Source organism: Geotrypetes seraphini, chromosome 9 (genome assembly GCF_902459505.1).
Source record: "Geotrypetes seraphini chromosome 9, aGeoSer1.1, whole genome shotgun sequence".
NCBI lineage: Eukaryota > Metazoa > Chordata > Amphibia > Gymnophiona > Dermophiidae > Geotrypetes > Geotrypetes seraphini.
Window position 1 is genome coordinate 168506275 of NC_047092.1, and position 16633 is coordinate 168522907.

The 16633-nt window shown below is 40.6% G+C and overlaps 1 protein-coding gene across 5 annotated transcripts in view; it reads right to left on the bottom strand.

The window, feature by feature from the left end:
• Positions 1–257: 257 nt before the first annotated feature.
• LOC117366304 (transient receptor potential cation channel subfamily V member 6-like) overlaps positions 258–16633 on the bottom strand; it is a 51015-nt gene continuing 34639 nt past the window's right edge. For all 5 annotated transcript variants that reach the window (XM_033957531.1, XM_033957529.1, XM_033957530.1 and 2 more), the window contains 5 exons: positions 12919–13084; positions 10590–10656; positions 4611–4879; positions 3532–3641; positions 258–1723 (listed from right to left, as the gene is read on the bottom strand). In XM_033957531.1, coding sequence (XP_033813422.1) covers positions 1573–1723; positions 3532–3641; positions 4611–4879; positions 10590–10656; positions 12919–13084 — 763 coding nt within the window. In that variant the 3' untranslated portion in view covers positions 258–1572. The remainder of the gene's footprint in view (positions 1724–3531; positions 3642–4610; positions 4880–10589; positions 10657–12918; positions 13085–16633) is intronic.

Consider the following 16633-nt stretch of genomic DNA (forward strand, 5'->3'; position numbering starts at 1 on the left):
CATACAGTGATATGGGGACTAAAACTATGCCAGGGTACACCTGGCAGGGCCTCCACGTATGCGGATCACCAGACTTGATGGACCCAGGGTCTGATCCGGAGATGGCAATTCTTATGTTCTAAAAGTATGACCGTCACACATAACATTAAGAAGGGGAAACTATAGAAGGTCCCAGGCCCAAACTAAAATCCACCGATCACCCCCCCCCCCCCAAAATTCAAAGCCCTGAAACAACTCATTGGAATAAATGATGCACAGAACTCAAGCCAAACCACATGGTCAATACATATTATTTTAAAATGGTCTCCATGTGAAACATCAAGAATACATAAATGAAAAAAAAATAAACTTCTTTTGATTGTAGGGCATACTTTCCATGAGGGGATGCTTAGGTTGTTGGTGCATAAGAAAATCTATTCCTCTTAAATACTTCACTGCATAAGTGCTCAAGGCGTGAAACCCCTCCCCTCCCCCAAGCATCCATGCAATATAAATGAAAACAACAGAATATTTGTCAAAATCTTACGCATAAAGCTCAGACATTTTCACAAATGCACCCCCAACAAGAGAGACTATAAAAGGTTAAAACAATGATAAAATCACCTTATTAAAAACAAGTCCTAGTCTACCGTGACGGTATCATTGGGGTCTTGTCTAAGTAACTTTGAAGAATGAACAATCCTGTTGCTGATTTCTTTTGCTTCGTGCAATTCTTCTGTAACCGTGATGAATATTCCTGGTCTATTGCATTTATTCTTAATTTTCCTTCTCTAATTGCTAAAATATTAATCTAGACTTTAATTTGCTATGAAGACTTTGGGCTCCTTTTACAAAGGTGCGCTAGCGTTTTTAGCGTACACACCGGATTAGCATGCGCTAATCCAGTAGCGGCTAGCATGCGTGCCATTTTAGCGTGCGCTAAGTGCGCACTAAAACCACTAGCGCGCCTTTGTAAAAGGAGCCCTTTGTTTTAGAAAGGGTTACCAAACATCCGGATTTACCCGGGTACAAATGGATCGATTTTTCCTTATCTTCAGCACCAGCCGCACTTGTTTTCCGGGACAGCGTGCAGCGGCTCTTGCACACTGCATGCTTCTGACCCGGTTCCAGTTCTGGGTCAGCCAAGTGCAGCGTGCAAGAGTCACTGTGTGCTGTCCCAGCAAACAAGTGCGGCTGGCGCTGAAGATAAGGAGCATTCAAGCTGGAAGGAAGGCGGTGTCCAACAGTCGAGGTAACTGCCTATAGGGGACCGCTTGCAGGGGACACAAACTCTTTACGGGCCGGCAGAAAATTTTGCGCACCGCCAATGGTCTGCGGACCACTGGTTGATGAACACTGATATAAAGACAGTCACTCCCAATGTAACATTTTCATTCAGATGTCTGTTGTGGTAGAGACTATGGTCTGCGGACCACTGGTTGATGAACACTGATATAAAGACAGTCACTCCCAATGTAACATTTTCATTCAGATGTCTGTTGTGGTAGAGACATATGTGCTCACCAATAGAATTCACAAACAAAAAAAGACCAGAATAATTCTGCACGTCGTTTCACTGTTGCTGAGTGGGGTTTATAAGGAGGTTGATTTAGAATAACCTTGCATGCTGGCAATTTTGACAATATTATTTCTGATTTCATTCCAGCAAAGTCCAGATCGGGTTAACGTCATGCCCTGGCGTTGACCTTTTTCTGGCACAGACTCGTCGGAAATTTCTTCCACCCTGAAAATGTAAACATAATGCAAATAAGTGAAACACGGAAAGCTATTACATGTGAATGTATGAGTACAAAGTAGTTTCCTGCAGACCTGTTCGGAAGATACCATATATTACAGTTGTCATGTATACTGTAACCGGAGACTTCAGTAGATGGAACCTAAGCATAGAACCGGGCAGAGCTTTGGGTTCTGGTCCAGCAATGGCTAAGAGGAAGGAAAATTTAGGGCCTCGTCTATTAAACTGCGCCAGCAATTTCTAGCACGGGGAGCCACGCTGAATGGCCCGCGCTGCTCCTGACGCTCATAGAGTTCCTATGAGCATCGGGAGCAGCGCAACTCTCTGCGCTAAAAACTGCTAGCGCAGTTTAATAGAAGAGGGGGTTAAATTAAGTCAGTAATTGAAAGAGTGGGTAGGGTTGGGCAGACTAGATAGACCGTTCGGGTAGTTTTCTGCCGTCATCTACTATGTTACTATATGAAGTAAAACAACCACTTTTAGTTATCTCTATAGCAAATATATGGCCTATGTACAATAAAACATAGCATAATTATGATGTTATAGCTTGTAGTTAGTCAGCATGGGTTTATCTCTGAAAGACAGGCATGTCCTAAAATTTCTGAGTCAAGCAAAACATTGTGCAGCAAAAATGTTTTTTAAAATGCTTCCTGAAAAACAAAGATCACTTGGTGACTGAAGAAACGTATTTGCAAAATTAATATCACTGGTTATTTCAAAAGCTGTCCCATATAGGTAGACCTGAAGCACTAACACCACTGATGTTATTGATTGGATTGAAGATATGCTATGAAAAGTCAGATTTTTTAAAATGCAAATTGATTTCGAATAGAAGGTTTATTGTTTAAATGCTATTTATTATATGGATTTTGCTAAGAATATGCTACATATCTGATGCATGATCATTCTATCATATTTCAGAGCCAAGTTTTATGATTGGGTACCCAGCCATTTATTTGTTGCAAAGAAAAATAAAAGGAGCCCTGTTATTTTCAAACACACTATATATAATATCCCCCCCAGCCCCCCCGATATTCAGCATGAGTTAACCGGTTGGCAACAGCCACCAACTGGTTAACTTCTCCCTGATATTCAAGATGAGTGAACGAGTTGGCAACGGCTGCTGACCAGTTAACTCGTGTCTCGGTGGCTAATTGGTTATTTTCAGCGGGAGATCATTGGTTATCCTAGCCAAAAAAAATCACCAGTTAGTGCTGAAATGCTACCAGGAACTGACCAGGCAATAGTTTGGGATTTCTGGAGTGCATCCAATATAGACTCTGATTTTTTCAGCGCTAACTGGCCAATCTTTATGCGCTAGTCAATGGCCAGTTAGTGCTGAATACTGGCCAACTGGTTTTTGGCTAGCTGCCTTTTAAAATACCTGAATATTCAACGTCAGTCACCAGAAACAGTCTGGCATTGAATATCTGGGTAGATCCATATATAACTGCTGGGAAAATACTCTTGGGATACAGTTATATATACAGTATATATATATATTTTTTTCCCCCAAGAGTATTTTTGTGTATTGAATATCTAAGATCAGGACCAGTGGTAAGCTTTAAGCACACTGCTCACTGCCAGCTGAATATCAGCCCCTATACATATATATATATATATATACAGTATACATGTCTATATATGCACATACACATATATATCTCCACTACGTTGGTTCTCGCACATTTCAAAACTTACAGCTTGTTTAGCTTACAGTATGGGGTAAAAATATTTTTCATCAAAAGCCAAGCCAACGGAGATGCAAGAGACAATAACGCCAGTTCTTATCGTACCCTATGTACCATTTGCCGCCATCAAACCCAAGAGAGCTTCCTGGAATTCCACACCGAGCTTTAAGGAACCAGGGCACGTGACGCTCCAGCAGAAGAATTGTAGAGGCAATCTATAAATATAAGAAGCATTACACATTGAAGTGGGAGACGAGCAAGCAATACGTTAATGTACAAGCTTTATAATGCACCCAGACTCGGGGAGGCATGAGAGGTCAATGCTAAATTCATAAGGGCAGACATAGAATAGAGTAATGTAGCAGGAACTGGACAAAGGAATTAGCGAGGTGACCTAAAACCTAGAAAAATGCTAACAGCTGAAGGAAAAGTGGAGAGAGGCATACAGAAGACCAAGAAAATTGAAAACTGCTCTTATTGCCTTCATTCCTTATTCTCCACAAATGGCCTAGTGGTTAGAGCCGCTACTTCAGCGTACTGAGATTGTGGGTTCAATCCTAGTGCTTCTCCTTGTGACCATGGGCAAGTCACCCAACCCTAGGGTTACCAGACGTCCGGATTTCCTCCGCTATCCAAAGTATCCAGATATATGTAGGCTAATAAAAAGCTGTCTTAAATTTATCTGGATAATTATTCAGAGGGCAAATTGAATATCAGCGCTACCTGGATAGCGACAAGGCAGTATTACTCTGCTCTTATTTTCAACACCGATCTCTATCCAGACAGCAGTGCCCAATATCCATAGAAACATAGAACATAGAAGATGACGGCAGAAAAGGGCTAGAGCCCATCAAGTCTGCCCACTCTGCTTACCCACCCCCAGTCTAGGCCCTAATGACCCAATTTTCTTATCTTGACCCTCGTAGGGATCCAACATGGGTATCCCATTTATTCTTAAAGTCTGGCACACTGTCTGCCTCGATCACCTGCACTGGAAGGATATCCGTGATTCATTTAAACACCACGTCTAGCATTTAAAACGATCTCTGGCTGAAGAGTTTAAATATCAGCCTGCATATAAACACAGACATGAACATATTAGCTCTTTTACGTCAGTGTTATTTGCCACTGCTCAGGACATATTCCACCAATCACGTTTGGCGGGAAAAGAATGTGCTTGATACCTGCACTTTCCAAAGTTCCTCCCTTTCTTTCGCTATTCTCCAGTATGTATCATCCATCATTGCAATCAAGATATTCAGCATCAATAGATAGATGAACACCATGTAGATCGCGTAGATAATATATATTAGCGGAAGAGAGGGAACATCCACAGGCACCGGAAGATTAATCAGTCCCATCATCAGTTCAATGGCTGTACACATGGCCATAGAGTAGTCTTTGAACTGTGGATAGCTTTTCAGATCCAACATCTGGAACATGACGTAAAACGCTGTGGGGAGAAAAACAGAACGAGGCACTACCGTGGTGATCCCTGCTGCTTCCCAGATCTTGAAAGTTTTTCAAATAAAGGTACGAGACACTGGAAATGCGATGGACACAGACAAACACGATAAACAGGGGACATGACAGGGGTTGCCATACAACATATTACAAATAATTGAAAAAATTGGGATAGGCTAAATTATAGCTTTTTGGTGGAACTCTTTGTGTCACATTTTCAGATTACTTGGGAGCCATTAACAAGATACTGTAAAGATTGAAATTACTGCATAGAATAAATATTAATTTTTCCCTTTTGTTCATACACGTCCAGGGTGGGATGGGGGTGGGAATATTTTATGATTTCTTTTGCTTATGAATAACTGTTGGGTATAAGGGAGGGGGGATATTTGATGTGAGTTAAAATTGATGATATATTAAGTGATGTTAAAGTATAAATGATTGTATTATATGTTACACTTATTGTGAGTTTTAAAAATGAATAAAGATTAACAACAACAAAAAAAAGACAAACACGATAAATAGATAGAATTTGCTGAACCCAAATCACTCTGTTCCTTTAGGCTTCCAAGCTCAATCACAGCTGGTTGTTGTTGAGCTACGGTGCCATTAGTCACACCTGGTTACTTCCCCAAGCATAAGAAAAAAGTTATATGTCACCCGTTCATGCTACACCTATGGTGAGTGCTGAGGACAAGGGGGAATCTGAACCCATGGAGATAAAAAGCAACCAAAGTTACCCTAAACCCATGGGTGAGGAGGAAACGGAGGTATTAGAGGACTGGCAGACTAGTATATAAAGAAAAAAAATTCAGTAAAGCTCTGATGCCTCATTTGCATATGAGCAAGCACAAAACTCTGAAAAACTGTCAAAAGGTCATATAACAAAACAAAAAAGCATTGACAGTACCCAATATTAGATTTTCAAAGAATATTCACAGAACCAAATGTGAATAGTAAATAAATAAATAAATATGAGACACTTTAGTATGGGCCTGGATATATATCGGGTGACTTTTTTGGCCCCGGGCAGAAACTCATAGGTGACCAGCACCAGGTTTTTAACCTAAATAAGCTCTGCCCCGTACATCATTTGGTCTCAATGACCACTAATAATTAATATGCACAAGCGGTCAGTGAAAAATTCTGAGAAAAAATAATAAAGCCACTCACAAAGCTCCGCCCATAAAGTGCATTGATTAAAAAGTACAATGTGCTTTTGGGAAAGTGCAAAGTGAAAAAAATGAAAAGAATATATATATAAATGTATGTAAAAAAATTATTTATCATTCAAAAATTCATCTGTAGAAAAATTCAAGTGTGAGTGCCAATGCTAAAAAGTCCAAATCACCGTTAATATTTCATTGGGTGGCATATGAACATTTGCATACTGGAAGGGACATTTCCAATTGCCAAATCCATTCTGGAATCACCCCCCAAATAGGCACAAACTGCTCATTTTCAGTGGCAATAACTAGTTAAGTGCTGCTGGAAATTAGCAGATAACCCCAAACAAGCAATTTAACTGGTGAGTGGCCGTTTCTGCCTGTTAAATCATTTTGAATATACAAGTTGCATCAAATGTATTTATTTTAAAAAAAATTCTATTCCGCTTATCTACTAAGCCAGTAACAAATTATAACTTACATAAAATAAAACCAACTCATACATTCATCAATACATATTAAATAAATATGCTTCCTTTCAACACGCCATCTTCTAGTAATCAATCTGCATATTAAAAAAAATATTCTGATTTAAAAAAATATGCTGATTAAACGATCAGTTCTGAAATGCCCTTACATATAAACTCGTCTTTAGAGATTTTTTTTAAAAAAAGATTTAAAATCTGCACATAATCTTAGGGCTCCTTTTACTCTGCTGCGGCAGCGTTTTTAGCGCGCGATAACTCCCGCCTACGTGGAAAAACTAATGCCAGCTCAATGGAGGCGTTAGCGCCTAGCACACGCTAAAACCACTAGCGCAGCTTAATAAAAGGAGCCCTTAGTGTCCCTTTCATCAAGTTTCATAGCTTCGGGCACGCCAAGGATACCGCTGTCATACATGTTTTCCTATACTGTACGTCCTGAGTATTCTCCAAAGTTAGACGCTTAGTAGCTTCTGATCGCATATTTCCATTTGGAATATATTTTCTTAGAATTTGAATCAAGTACCATGGTGCCTCTCCATAGAGCACATGATGAACGACAGTCAAAATTTTGCACTCGATTCAAAATTCAATAGGTAACCAGAGTAATTTTTACAAAACAGGAGTGATATGGTTGTATTTTGATACTCTGGTAATTAACCTCGCAGTTGTATTCTGTATTACCTGCAATGCGTGAACCCTTGCACTCGTAATGCCTAAAAGTAGTGAATTACAAAAATCCAGTTTGCTTATAACAATACTGTGGGCCACAATTTGGAAGTCTAACACTGATAACATTGAAAGAACTCTCATTTGCATAAATGCTCCCTTAATCACATGCAAAATGTGATTTTCAAGTTTCAAGTTTATTAAATTTTTGTTATGTACACAATATCAAAAGCTTCAAAGCGTATAACATTTTAAAAATGGGGGGGTAGAACAAACTTTTTAACATAATTACAATCAAATTAGATAATCATGGCATAATTTCATACAGCTACGCAGATGACATCACTATTCTCCTACCCTTCGACCAACCAGAACCCGTCATGACAAGCACAATACACAAAACTCCCGATTCAGTTGCAATTTGGATGACAGAGCACAAATTAAAACTTAACCCTGACAAAACAAATTTCATCCTACTAGAAAACAACAAAACTCCAACATTAACTAATCTTGTAATAAACTCGATCTCATATCCAATACAACCTACACTAAAATTGCTAGGAGTCACAATTGACAGAGGCTGCACAATGCAACCCCAAATTAACAAAATAATAAAGGCATTGTTCATGACCATGAGAAATCTAAGAAAAATCTGAACATTCTTTGAAAAGAAGCAATTTCTACTATTGGTACAATCTCTTATCCTTGGGATGATAGACTACTGCAACATACTATACCTACCTTGTCCTGCGACCATGATGAAGCAATTGCAGACAATACAGAATACAGCCCTGAGACTTGTCTATTTCCTAAAAAAATATGACCATATCACAGAGGCATACCATGACTCGCACTGGCTTCCAATAGAAGCGAGAGTGCACTTCAAATTCTACTGCTTACTTTGCAAGGCTCTCAACGGAAAAAGCCCAACCTACCGGAATAACCGACTACGGTAAATCAATCCTCCTCAATCAGACACAGAAGATCCCACTCATTATTCACTCACCCATCATCCAAAGATGTCAAACAAAAAAACTTTATGATAACCTAATAGCCTCCAAAGCAGCTAAACTGGACAGACAAATCACCACTGTTATCTTTGACTACAGACTACAAAGCCTTCAGGAGAGATATTAAAACCATACCTTTCAAAAAACACATAAAACCTATTCAGCACAATCAATCCCAACCCAATATCCAACACTCTATTTACCCTTAGATCTCTCTAATACTCTTTTATCTACCAAACGTTATCAAAAACCCATAATTTCAACCTATTCTTATCTCCTAAAGACCTCCACTTCCCTTTGGTAACTCTTTACCCAATATATATTACCTTAAAAATTCTATGTCATCGCTTATTCTTTTCCTTCAAATTTTGATTGTAATTTTTGTTTTAGTTTGGATGTAATCCACCTTGAACCGCAAGGTAATGGCGGAATAGAAATCACTAATGTAATGTAATGTAATAACTGGTACGGAAGATGAAAGGGATGAACTACAATCTTTAAAGAGAGAAAGAAAACATTTAGTGGGGAACACATTTGGTAGGTAACACAAAAAGGAAAAAAAGAGAAAAAAGAAAGGAAAAAAAAAAAGATGAATCTATAATCTATTCAGAAATCTAACTTAGATCTAAGAAGTTTGGTGATTTGTAAAATTGTGTTGTCTATTTTTCAAGAGCGTCCTTTTCCATTGAAAGGTGATTCTCAAGATAAATACCTAATAGCCTCATACAAGATTGAAGAGTGGGTGATTCTAAGTGAATTCAGTAGCTACGAATCTTTGTTGATCAGACTGGAGGACACATTTGAGTAAGAGTACTGAGTGCCACAACAAACTTTCAGCCTTATGCCCTTCTTCCACCACCTTTCTGATCCCCTCCCCCCCCCCCCACACACACCTTAAGGGCAACACAGCTGATCTTGTAATGCATGAGATTAGCATCAGAAAGTGCTGGCCCTACAATCATGCTTGTTAAATATGCTCATGTTGCTGGTTTTTAGAAGGAAAAGGAGGAGAAAGTGCATTGAGGAGCTGCTAGCCCAGCTGACAACAGATCCCTATTACCCATGTTCTTTTGATGCCCCCCCCAGTTCTGGCATTCTAGACCTCTCATTCACCTAGCACAGGGGTGGGCAATTCTGGTCCTCGAGAGCCCGAGCCAGGTCAGGTTTTCAGGATATCCACAATAAATATGCATGAGATAGATTTGCATCTCAAGGAGGCAGTGCATACAAATCCATCTCATACATATTCATTGTAGAAATCCTGAAAACCTGACCTGGCTCCATCTCTCGAGGACCGGAATTGCCTATCCCTGACCTAGCAGTAGCTGATTCTCCCAATCGACTCAGATGTTAATTTTGGTCTTGGATATACTCATGCTTTACAACATGAATGCATATTTATACAACTCTCATATTTACATAATTATGCATTTTAAGGAGTTTAATAATATTAGGTTGTAGATTAAAATATCAAGAATATGAAGACTGCTATGATAGTTAATTTGTCCTTGAAAGATGAAATATATGGTTTGAGTTTGTCTGACGGGAAAGGAGTGATGACTGTTGAGTGCTGGTCACAGAGGTTTTCGATGGTCTGGTCTGTTTCATTTGGCATAAAGATGTTTTCCATTGAGTCATCTTGTGTGCCTTATGCAATTTTACATTTTGATGTTTGATAGGGTTGGTCAGTTCTTGGCCTTAAATAACGTTCATCGTTGATGCGACGTGTATGTCATATGTAACCTGATTTTATATGTACAGTATGTATGTATTTTGTTATAGTGTTTTCTTGATATGTTTTGTATGATAAATGTTATGTTTTATTTTGTATGTTAATATGTAACTCAACCTGGATACGGGCGGGTGATAATTTTTTTTTCTTTTTAAAAAAGATAAGCAACTACTTTCAGTGTTATTAACAATTTAGCAATCTGCCACTAGTGATAGGAGAATGAGCTGGTCAACAATTTCCGTGCTACAACTGCCCTTGGTTTGCGAATGGACAACACATTCAAATGAGATGAGTAAAGCCTGCTCATGAAACAGTCTAGCTACCACAGCTACAGCAATATAAACCATTTTGAAACAGGTTTGTTGGCATTTCAGAATTCGATTATGCCCCTCGCTCGGCTCATCTCCTCCTTCATGATAGCTTCTATCTTCCCCTTCTTCTACCCTCTTCCTTCTTCATCTGCCAAGTTTGGCTAAATTTGTTGCAAATCCGATAAATTTGTTGTAAATCTGCATGTCAATGCGGATCCTAATCTAATTGATGTAAATCGCCTAGAACTCGCTGGGTATGGCGGTATATAAGAATAAAATTATTATTATTATTCATGCGGGTACGAATGAAAGACAATGGTGGCACTTACCAGATGTGAACCCAATCATGATGATAAACATTAAACAGAACCACTGGAAAAGATCTACAAAAAGGATCTGCATTGAAGAAAGTGAAATGTCATAGAGGAAAGCAAACCTCAAAAGAATTTCTTTTGCTCTGTGTGATTAAGGTTGATTGTTTGCCGTTAAATGAAAAATGCATAGCCTTGTGCTAAATTCTTAGCCCTCTAAATTAAATTACTTCCATACAAAGGAAATAATTTCTAAGCAATTATTCAATATTAACATAATATTACATTAGTCATAGAAACCTGTGAAGTATTTGGGTAGAGACTGCTGTTCTCGGTAAAATGATATCTACTTTCTTTTCTCCCAAGCAATGGCCATCATGAATGGCTCAAGGAAGGGAGCTTGGCTGTCTGAAAAGTTTACATCTTAAATCAATTAATAGCCTAACAAAGGTACTAATTCTGTTTAATTGCACTGTTAGTTCATAAATTTTATTTTAGAAGGCTAATACAGTTGTGTAGGTGCTGGCCAATATTCAGTGGTACTCCCACATTCCTAATCAGGCAAAAATGGGATGGCTTTTTAGGCTGTCATGGCTGAACATAAGAATTGCCGCTGCTGGGTCAGACCAGTGGTCCATCATGCACAGCAGTCTGCTCATGCGGCGGCCTTCTAGTCAAAGACCAGCGCCCTGAGACTAGCCCTACCTGCGTACATTCTGGTTCAGCAGGAACTTGGTCTTGAATCCCTGGAGGGTGTTTTCCCCTATGACAGACTCCAGAAGAGCGTTCCAGTTTTCTATCACTCTCTGGGTGAGGAAGAACTTCCTTACGTTCGTACGGAATCTATCCCCTTTCAACTTTAGAGAGTGCCCTCTCGTTCTCCCTACCTTGGAGAGGCTGAACAACCTGTCTTTATCTACTAAGTCTATTCCCTTCAGTACCTTGAATGTTTCGATCATGTTCCCTCTCAATCTCCTCTGTTCGAGGGAGAAGAGGCCCAGTTTCCCTAATTTTTCACTGTATGGCAACTCCTCCAGCCCTTTAACCATCTTAGTCACTCTTCTCAGAACTATTTCAAGTAGTAATGTGTCCTTCTTCAAGTATGGCAACCAGTGCTGGACGCAGTATTCCAGATGAGGGCGCACCATGGTCCGGTACAGCGGCATGATGACCTTCTGGCTGGCTGGTTAGCTCTGCAGGCATCGGTACCAAGTATTGTTGATGTCTACATAACTACTGGGCCCACCCTAACTCTGCCCCCAAAGCATGCTGGGGCTACGCAGATTGTGCTGGGACAGTCAGAGTCAATACTCCACAACACAATCCAACCCAGTGCTATACAATATTGATGGCCAGCCCTCTCCTGTTTGCTGAAAAATATTGACTCCGTTTTTATTATGCAAATCATATTTCCATTAAGGTATGTGCATGACACTCTTAAGAATATTATTACATTGGTTGCCTTTTGAGGCACGTATTCTTTTTAAATTTGGTTGTCTTTGTTTTAAATCTCTTTTTGGTTTGGCTCCGGGATATCTAGCCTCTTAATTTAATATTTATACCTCATCAAAAAACACTTGTAATAAGTTAAATGTTCATGTATCTTTCAGTTAAGAACTGTCATTACAAGAAATTTTTGAATAGGACATTTGCCTTTCAGCTAGGCAAACTGAACTCTTGGTTAAGCCTGCTTATTTGTCAAACAGATTCTTATAACGTTTTTAGAAAATTTTTAAAAACACACTTGCTTGATAAGTTTGTTAAATAACTATGTAATTTTCTTCTTGTCATTCATTCTGATTAACCTGTTGTACCTTTCACTGATTGTACAGTTCTTCTTTGTTGTTAACCGCCTAGAACTTTGTGGTTGGGCGGTATAAAAGAATAAATTTATTATTATTATTATTATTATTATTAATAAAGTACTACTTTGCATATATGATATACATACACATATGGAAAAGAGAGATATACTGTAGATCAGTGGTCTCAAACCCTTTGCAGGGCCACATTTTGGATTTGTAGGTACTTGGAGGGCCTCAGAAAAAATAGTTAATATCTTATTAAAGAAATGACAATTTTGCATGAGGTAAAACTCTTTATAGTTTATAAATCTTTCCTTTTGGCTAAGTCTTAATAATTATATTGTAATTTTTAGCTAAAGAGACATATGATCAAGAAACTGTTTTATTTTACTTTTCTGATTATGATAAACATACCGAGGGCCTCAAAATAGTATCTGTCGGGCCGCATGTGGCCCCCGGGCCGCGAGTTTGAAACCACTGCTGTAGATGATACTCGTATATATTTATATTTGAGTGAAGTAGTATTAATTCATAATCCTTACCTTCTGTATCATGATGGTAAACTGACCAAGCATTTTAAATCCTCTGGCAAAATAAATGGAGTTACACCATCCGATAATCAAAGCAACAGACAGGGCAACAGCTTCATTATCGTTTCCAAGGGATCTCAGCAAGACTACTATGAATATTAAAATGGAATACCCCACCCTAGAAAGATAGATTTCAACACTGTTAAATTGTACTTGCAGCTGTGACAAGATGGTTAGATAAAGGGAAACTAGACCGAAAGGCAAGGTTGATGGGATGGAAAGTCGGGCCTACTGTTTAACGCATAGACCATCACTTTTATAGGAGAGTAGAACAATCTCTGAAAATACAATATGCCAAAAAGATAAATTCCATGTTTTTGACCATGAGTTGTCTTTGTGTCCTCGATGTAGTATCCCTTCAGCAAAGTGAGCTGTCAGTGCGTGTTTTCCCCAAGCATAATAAATCTCTGCAATACAGTCTTATAAAAGGCTTAAACCTCTGCAAGAAGTATCTCTCATAACTATGGCTTGAAAGGTCTCATAAAACATCTCTAGTAAGTCCAAGGTAACAGAAATGGAATAGAACTTAATAAATCTGCCTTTCACTAACTTAAAATTGGAAACCTTTAGCTCTTATTATTGGATAATATAGTTATGATGGAAAGAGGAGTATTAATTTTCTGTGTATACTTCCCCCTCCCCATTCGCAGTGATAGGGGAACGCCAGGGCAGTGAATAGAGAAAAAGAACCACAAATAACTTTTCATATGTTATTCACGGGTTTTCTGTAAAACAAAACAAATAGACACAAAACCGTGAATAACCTGACCTGTTCCAGTGAAGAAAGTGCAGCTGGGAGCAGCGATTTCCTGTGATGTAAATTTGGGGGGCGGGGCCCTCAATTGAAAAACTGCGAATAACTGAGACCCTGAAACCGCAAATACGGAGGGGGAAGTGTAATTAAGTACAGTGGTACCTTGGATTACGAGCATAATCCGTTCCAGGAGCATGCTCGTAATCCAAAATGCTCGTTTATCAAAGCGACTTTCCCCATAGGAAATAATGGAAACTCGCTTTGATACGTTCCCCCCCCCACGAGAACCGGCATTGCTCCCCCCGAAGCCCACCCCTGCAATCCGTCACCCTCCCCCCTGTGATCCGGCACCCTCCCCCCCTGCGATCGGGCACCCCCCGCCGCTATTGGGCAACCCCCGCCGCTTCTTACCGTCTTCTGGGCCTGGGCACCGGCACCGGCATGTCCTGTGCGTTAGTGCCTGAAGATCTGCCTCCTCTTCTTGCTGGGCCTTGAGCATCTGTGCATGCTCAAGGCCTGGGAGTTCACATTCTTCAGGCACTGGCACCAATCCACAGGACGTGCCGGTGCCCAGGCCCAGAAGACGGTAAGAAGCGACGGGGGGGAGGGGGGGTGCCGGATCGCGGGGGGGGGGGGGCGCTCGTAAATCGGTTTCCGAGGCGCCGATTTTGCGAATGTTTTGCTCGTCTTGCAAAACACTCACAAACCGGTGCACTCGTAAACCGAGGTACCACTGTATGTTTTTATTTCTAAGCAATTACTTCTAAGCAATTACCACCGAGTGGAGGATTAACCTAACAGTAGAGTGAGCTGGGTTCGATCCTTACCGAAACATCTTGTGACTTTAGGCAACTTCATTTAACACTTAACTATTGATCCAGGTACAAAACTTACCCCCTTTTTTACTAAGGTGCGCTAATTGAATTAGCGCGTGCTAAATGCTAACGCATCCATAAACTAACATGCACACATTAGCGTTTAGCGCACACGAATTGGTGAGCGCGCCTTAGTAAAAGAGGGCCTTAGACTGCGAGTCCACTAGGGACAGAGAAGATAAAGGACTTTTAAAATACACTTCCTCCTCCGTATTTGCGGTTTCAGTTATTCGCAGTTTTTTTTAATCGAAGGCCCCACCTCCCAAATTTATGTCGCACAGAGGAAACCGCCCTGGGCGCTGCTCGCTCTTACGACGTCACTGCTTCTACACATTTTCTGAAGATGTCATAATGTCTGATATCCTTTGCCAGTACTGCTTGTGGGAGGGACAAAAAACACTGGGCAATTAAGAAAGAAACCGCGTCTAATCCCTCCAGTGGAGCGCTGCACAAAACGAGCAGCGTTCTCCAACCTTGACATGCCTATCAGCAGGAATAAATCCAGACATCGATGCCAGTTGACATAAACGTGCTTTCCCCTTCTGAAATGGGAAATGCTGGTGTATCGTTCCTCCCAAAAATTGCCCTCCCCCCTACCATAGGTATATATTTATGTTTTGAATGAGATTTACCCCCAAAATATTGACTTATCACCCAATTACTCAAAAAATGGAGGAAAAGACTTCATGTGCTCCCCAGACAAAACTTAGAAAACACTTTCATGCTTTAAATCTCAAAACAGGAGCTATCACTAGCCAGAAAAACCTCCCAAATAGTTTGTTATGAAGAGAGGATTACAAAAGAAGTTGTTGGATTAAGGTCGGCAGGGGGGGGGGGCGATCGGGGGTTCAGGGCGGCGGTTGTTGGGGGGGGGTTGCATCAAGGGCAGGAGAGCCTGGGATCCCTCCTGCCCGTATTTTAGTGGGGGGTGGGGGTTAGAGGAGGTCGCGGGCCAGGAGGGCTTGTGCTCCTTCCTGGCCGGATCATGTGGTGGGGGGAGGGGGGAGATCGCCGGGCCAGGAAGGCTTGAGCTCCCTCCTGGCCCCAACGGATTGGGCTGGGGGTGGTGGGGGGTTGGAGATCGTGGAGCAGGAGGGCTTGGGCTCCCTCCTGCCCTGATCGTTGCGGGGGAGAGGGGGAAGGGTGGATTGCGGCAGGGGAGATGAGCCATCTCTCCTGCCGCGATCATTGCTGTAGGGGGTAGGCAGGTTGCTGGGGCCGCTGAGCTGATCGCAGCAGCCACGATCAGCTCAGTGGCCCCTTTTCGGCACTTAGACCTGTTTTGACTTGGTCTAAGTCAAAACGTATAAGTGCCGACTAGGCAACCTCCCTAAAGTTTTGGTTATACCTGCTGCAAACGTAGGTCTAGGTTGACCCACCTCCCGCCCACCGCCCTCCTCTAAAAACGCCTCTTTTCTCTCTATTCGTTTAGAGGCAGGGGAAAGGCCTAAGCTGGTTTTAGATAGGTCTAAAACCAGCTTTGATTATGGGTACTTGGACGATCAGGCTTTTTGATCGTCCAAGTAGCCATTTAGGCCACTTTTTAGACGTTTTTTTTTAATTATTATTATTATGAACCCCTTAGCGCACCTTCGTAAAAGGAGCCCTAAGTATTAAGAAAGATTGAAAACTTCTTTAAATAAAAAACATGTTAATTTACTTTTGAAACAATCTTCTAATTTTTCTTCTCCGATATACTTTTCTCTAAGGACTCCTTTTATAAGGTGCGCCAGAGTTTTTAGCGCACGCACAAGTTTAGTGCGTGCTAGCTGAAAAATTCCCGCTTGCTTAAAAGGAGGCGGTAGCAGCTAGTGCACATGGCATTTTAGCACGCGCTAATCCGCGCGTTAAGGCCCTAATGCATCTTTGTATAAAGAGCCCTAAGTTTTGTCTCAGGATCGCTTGAAGTCTTTTCCTCCATTTTTTGAATAATTGGGTGAATAGTCAATATTTTTTTTGGTGTATTTGGTCATTTTTTGATTTTTTTTTTTTTTTTTGAGCAATTGGGAAGTAGATTAAGAGCATAGTTTTTTAAATG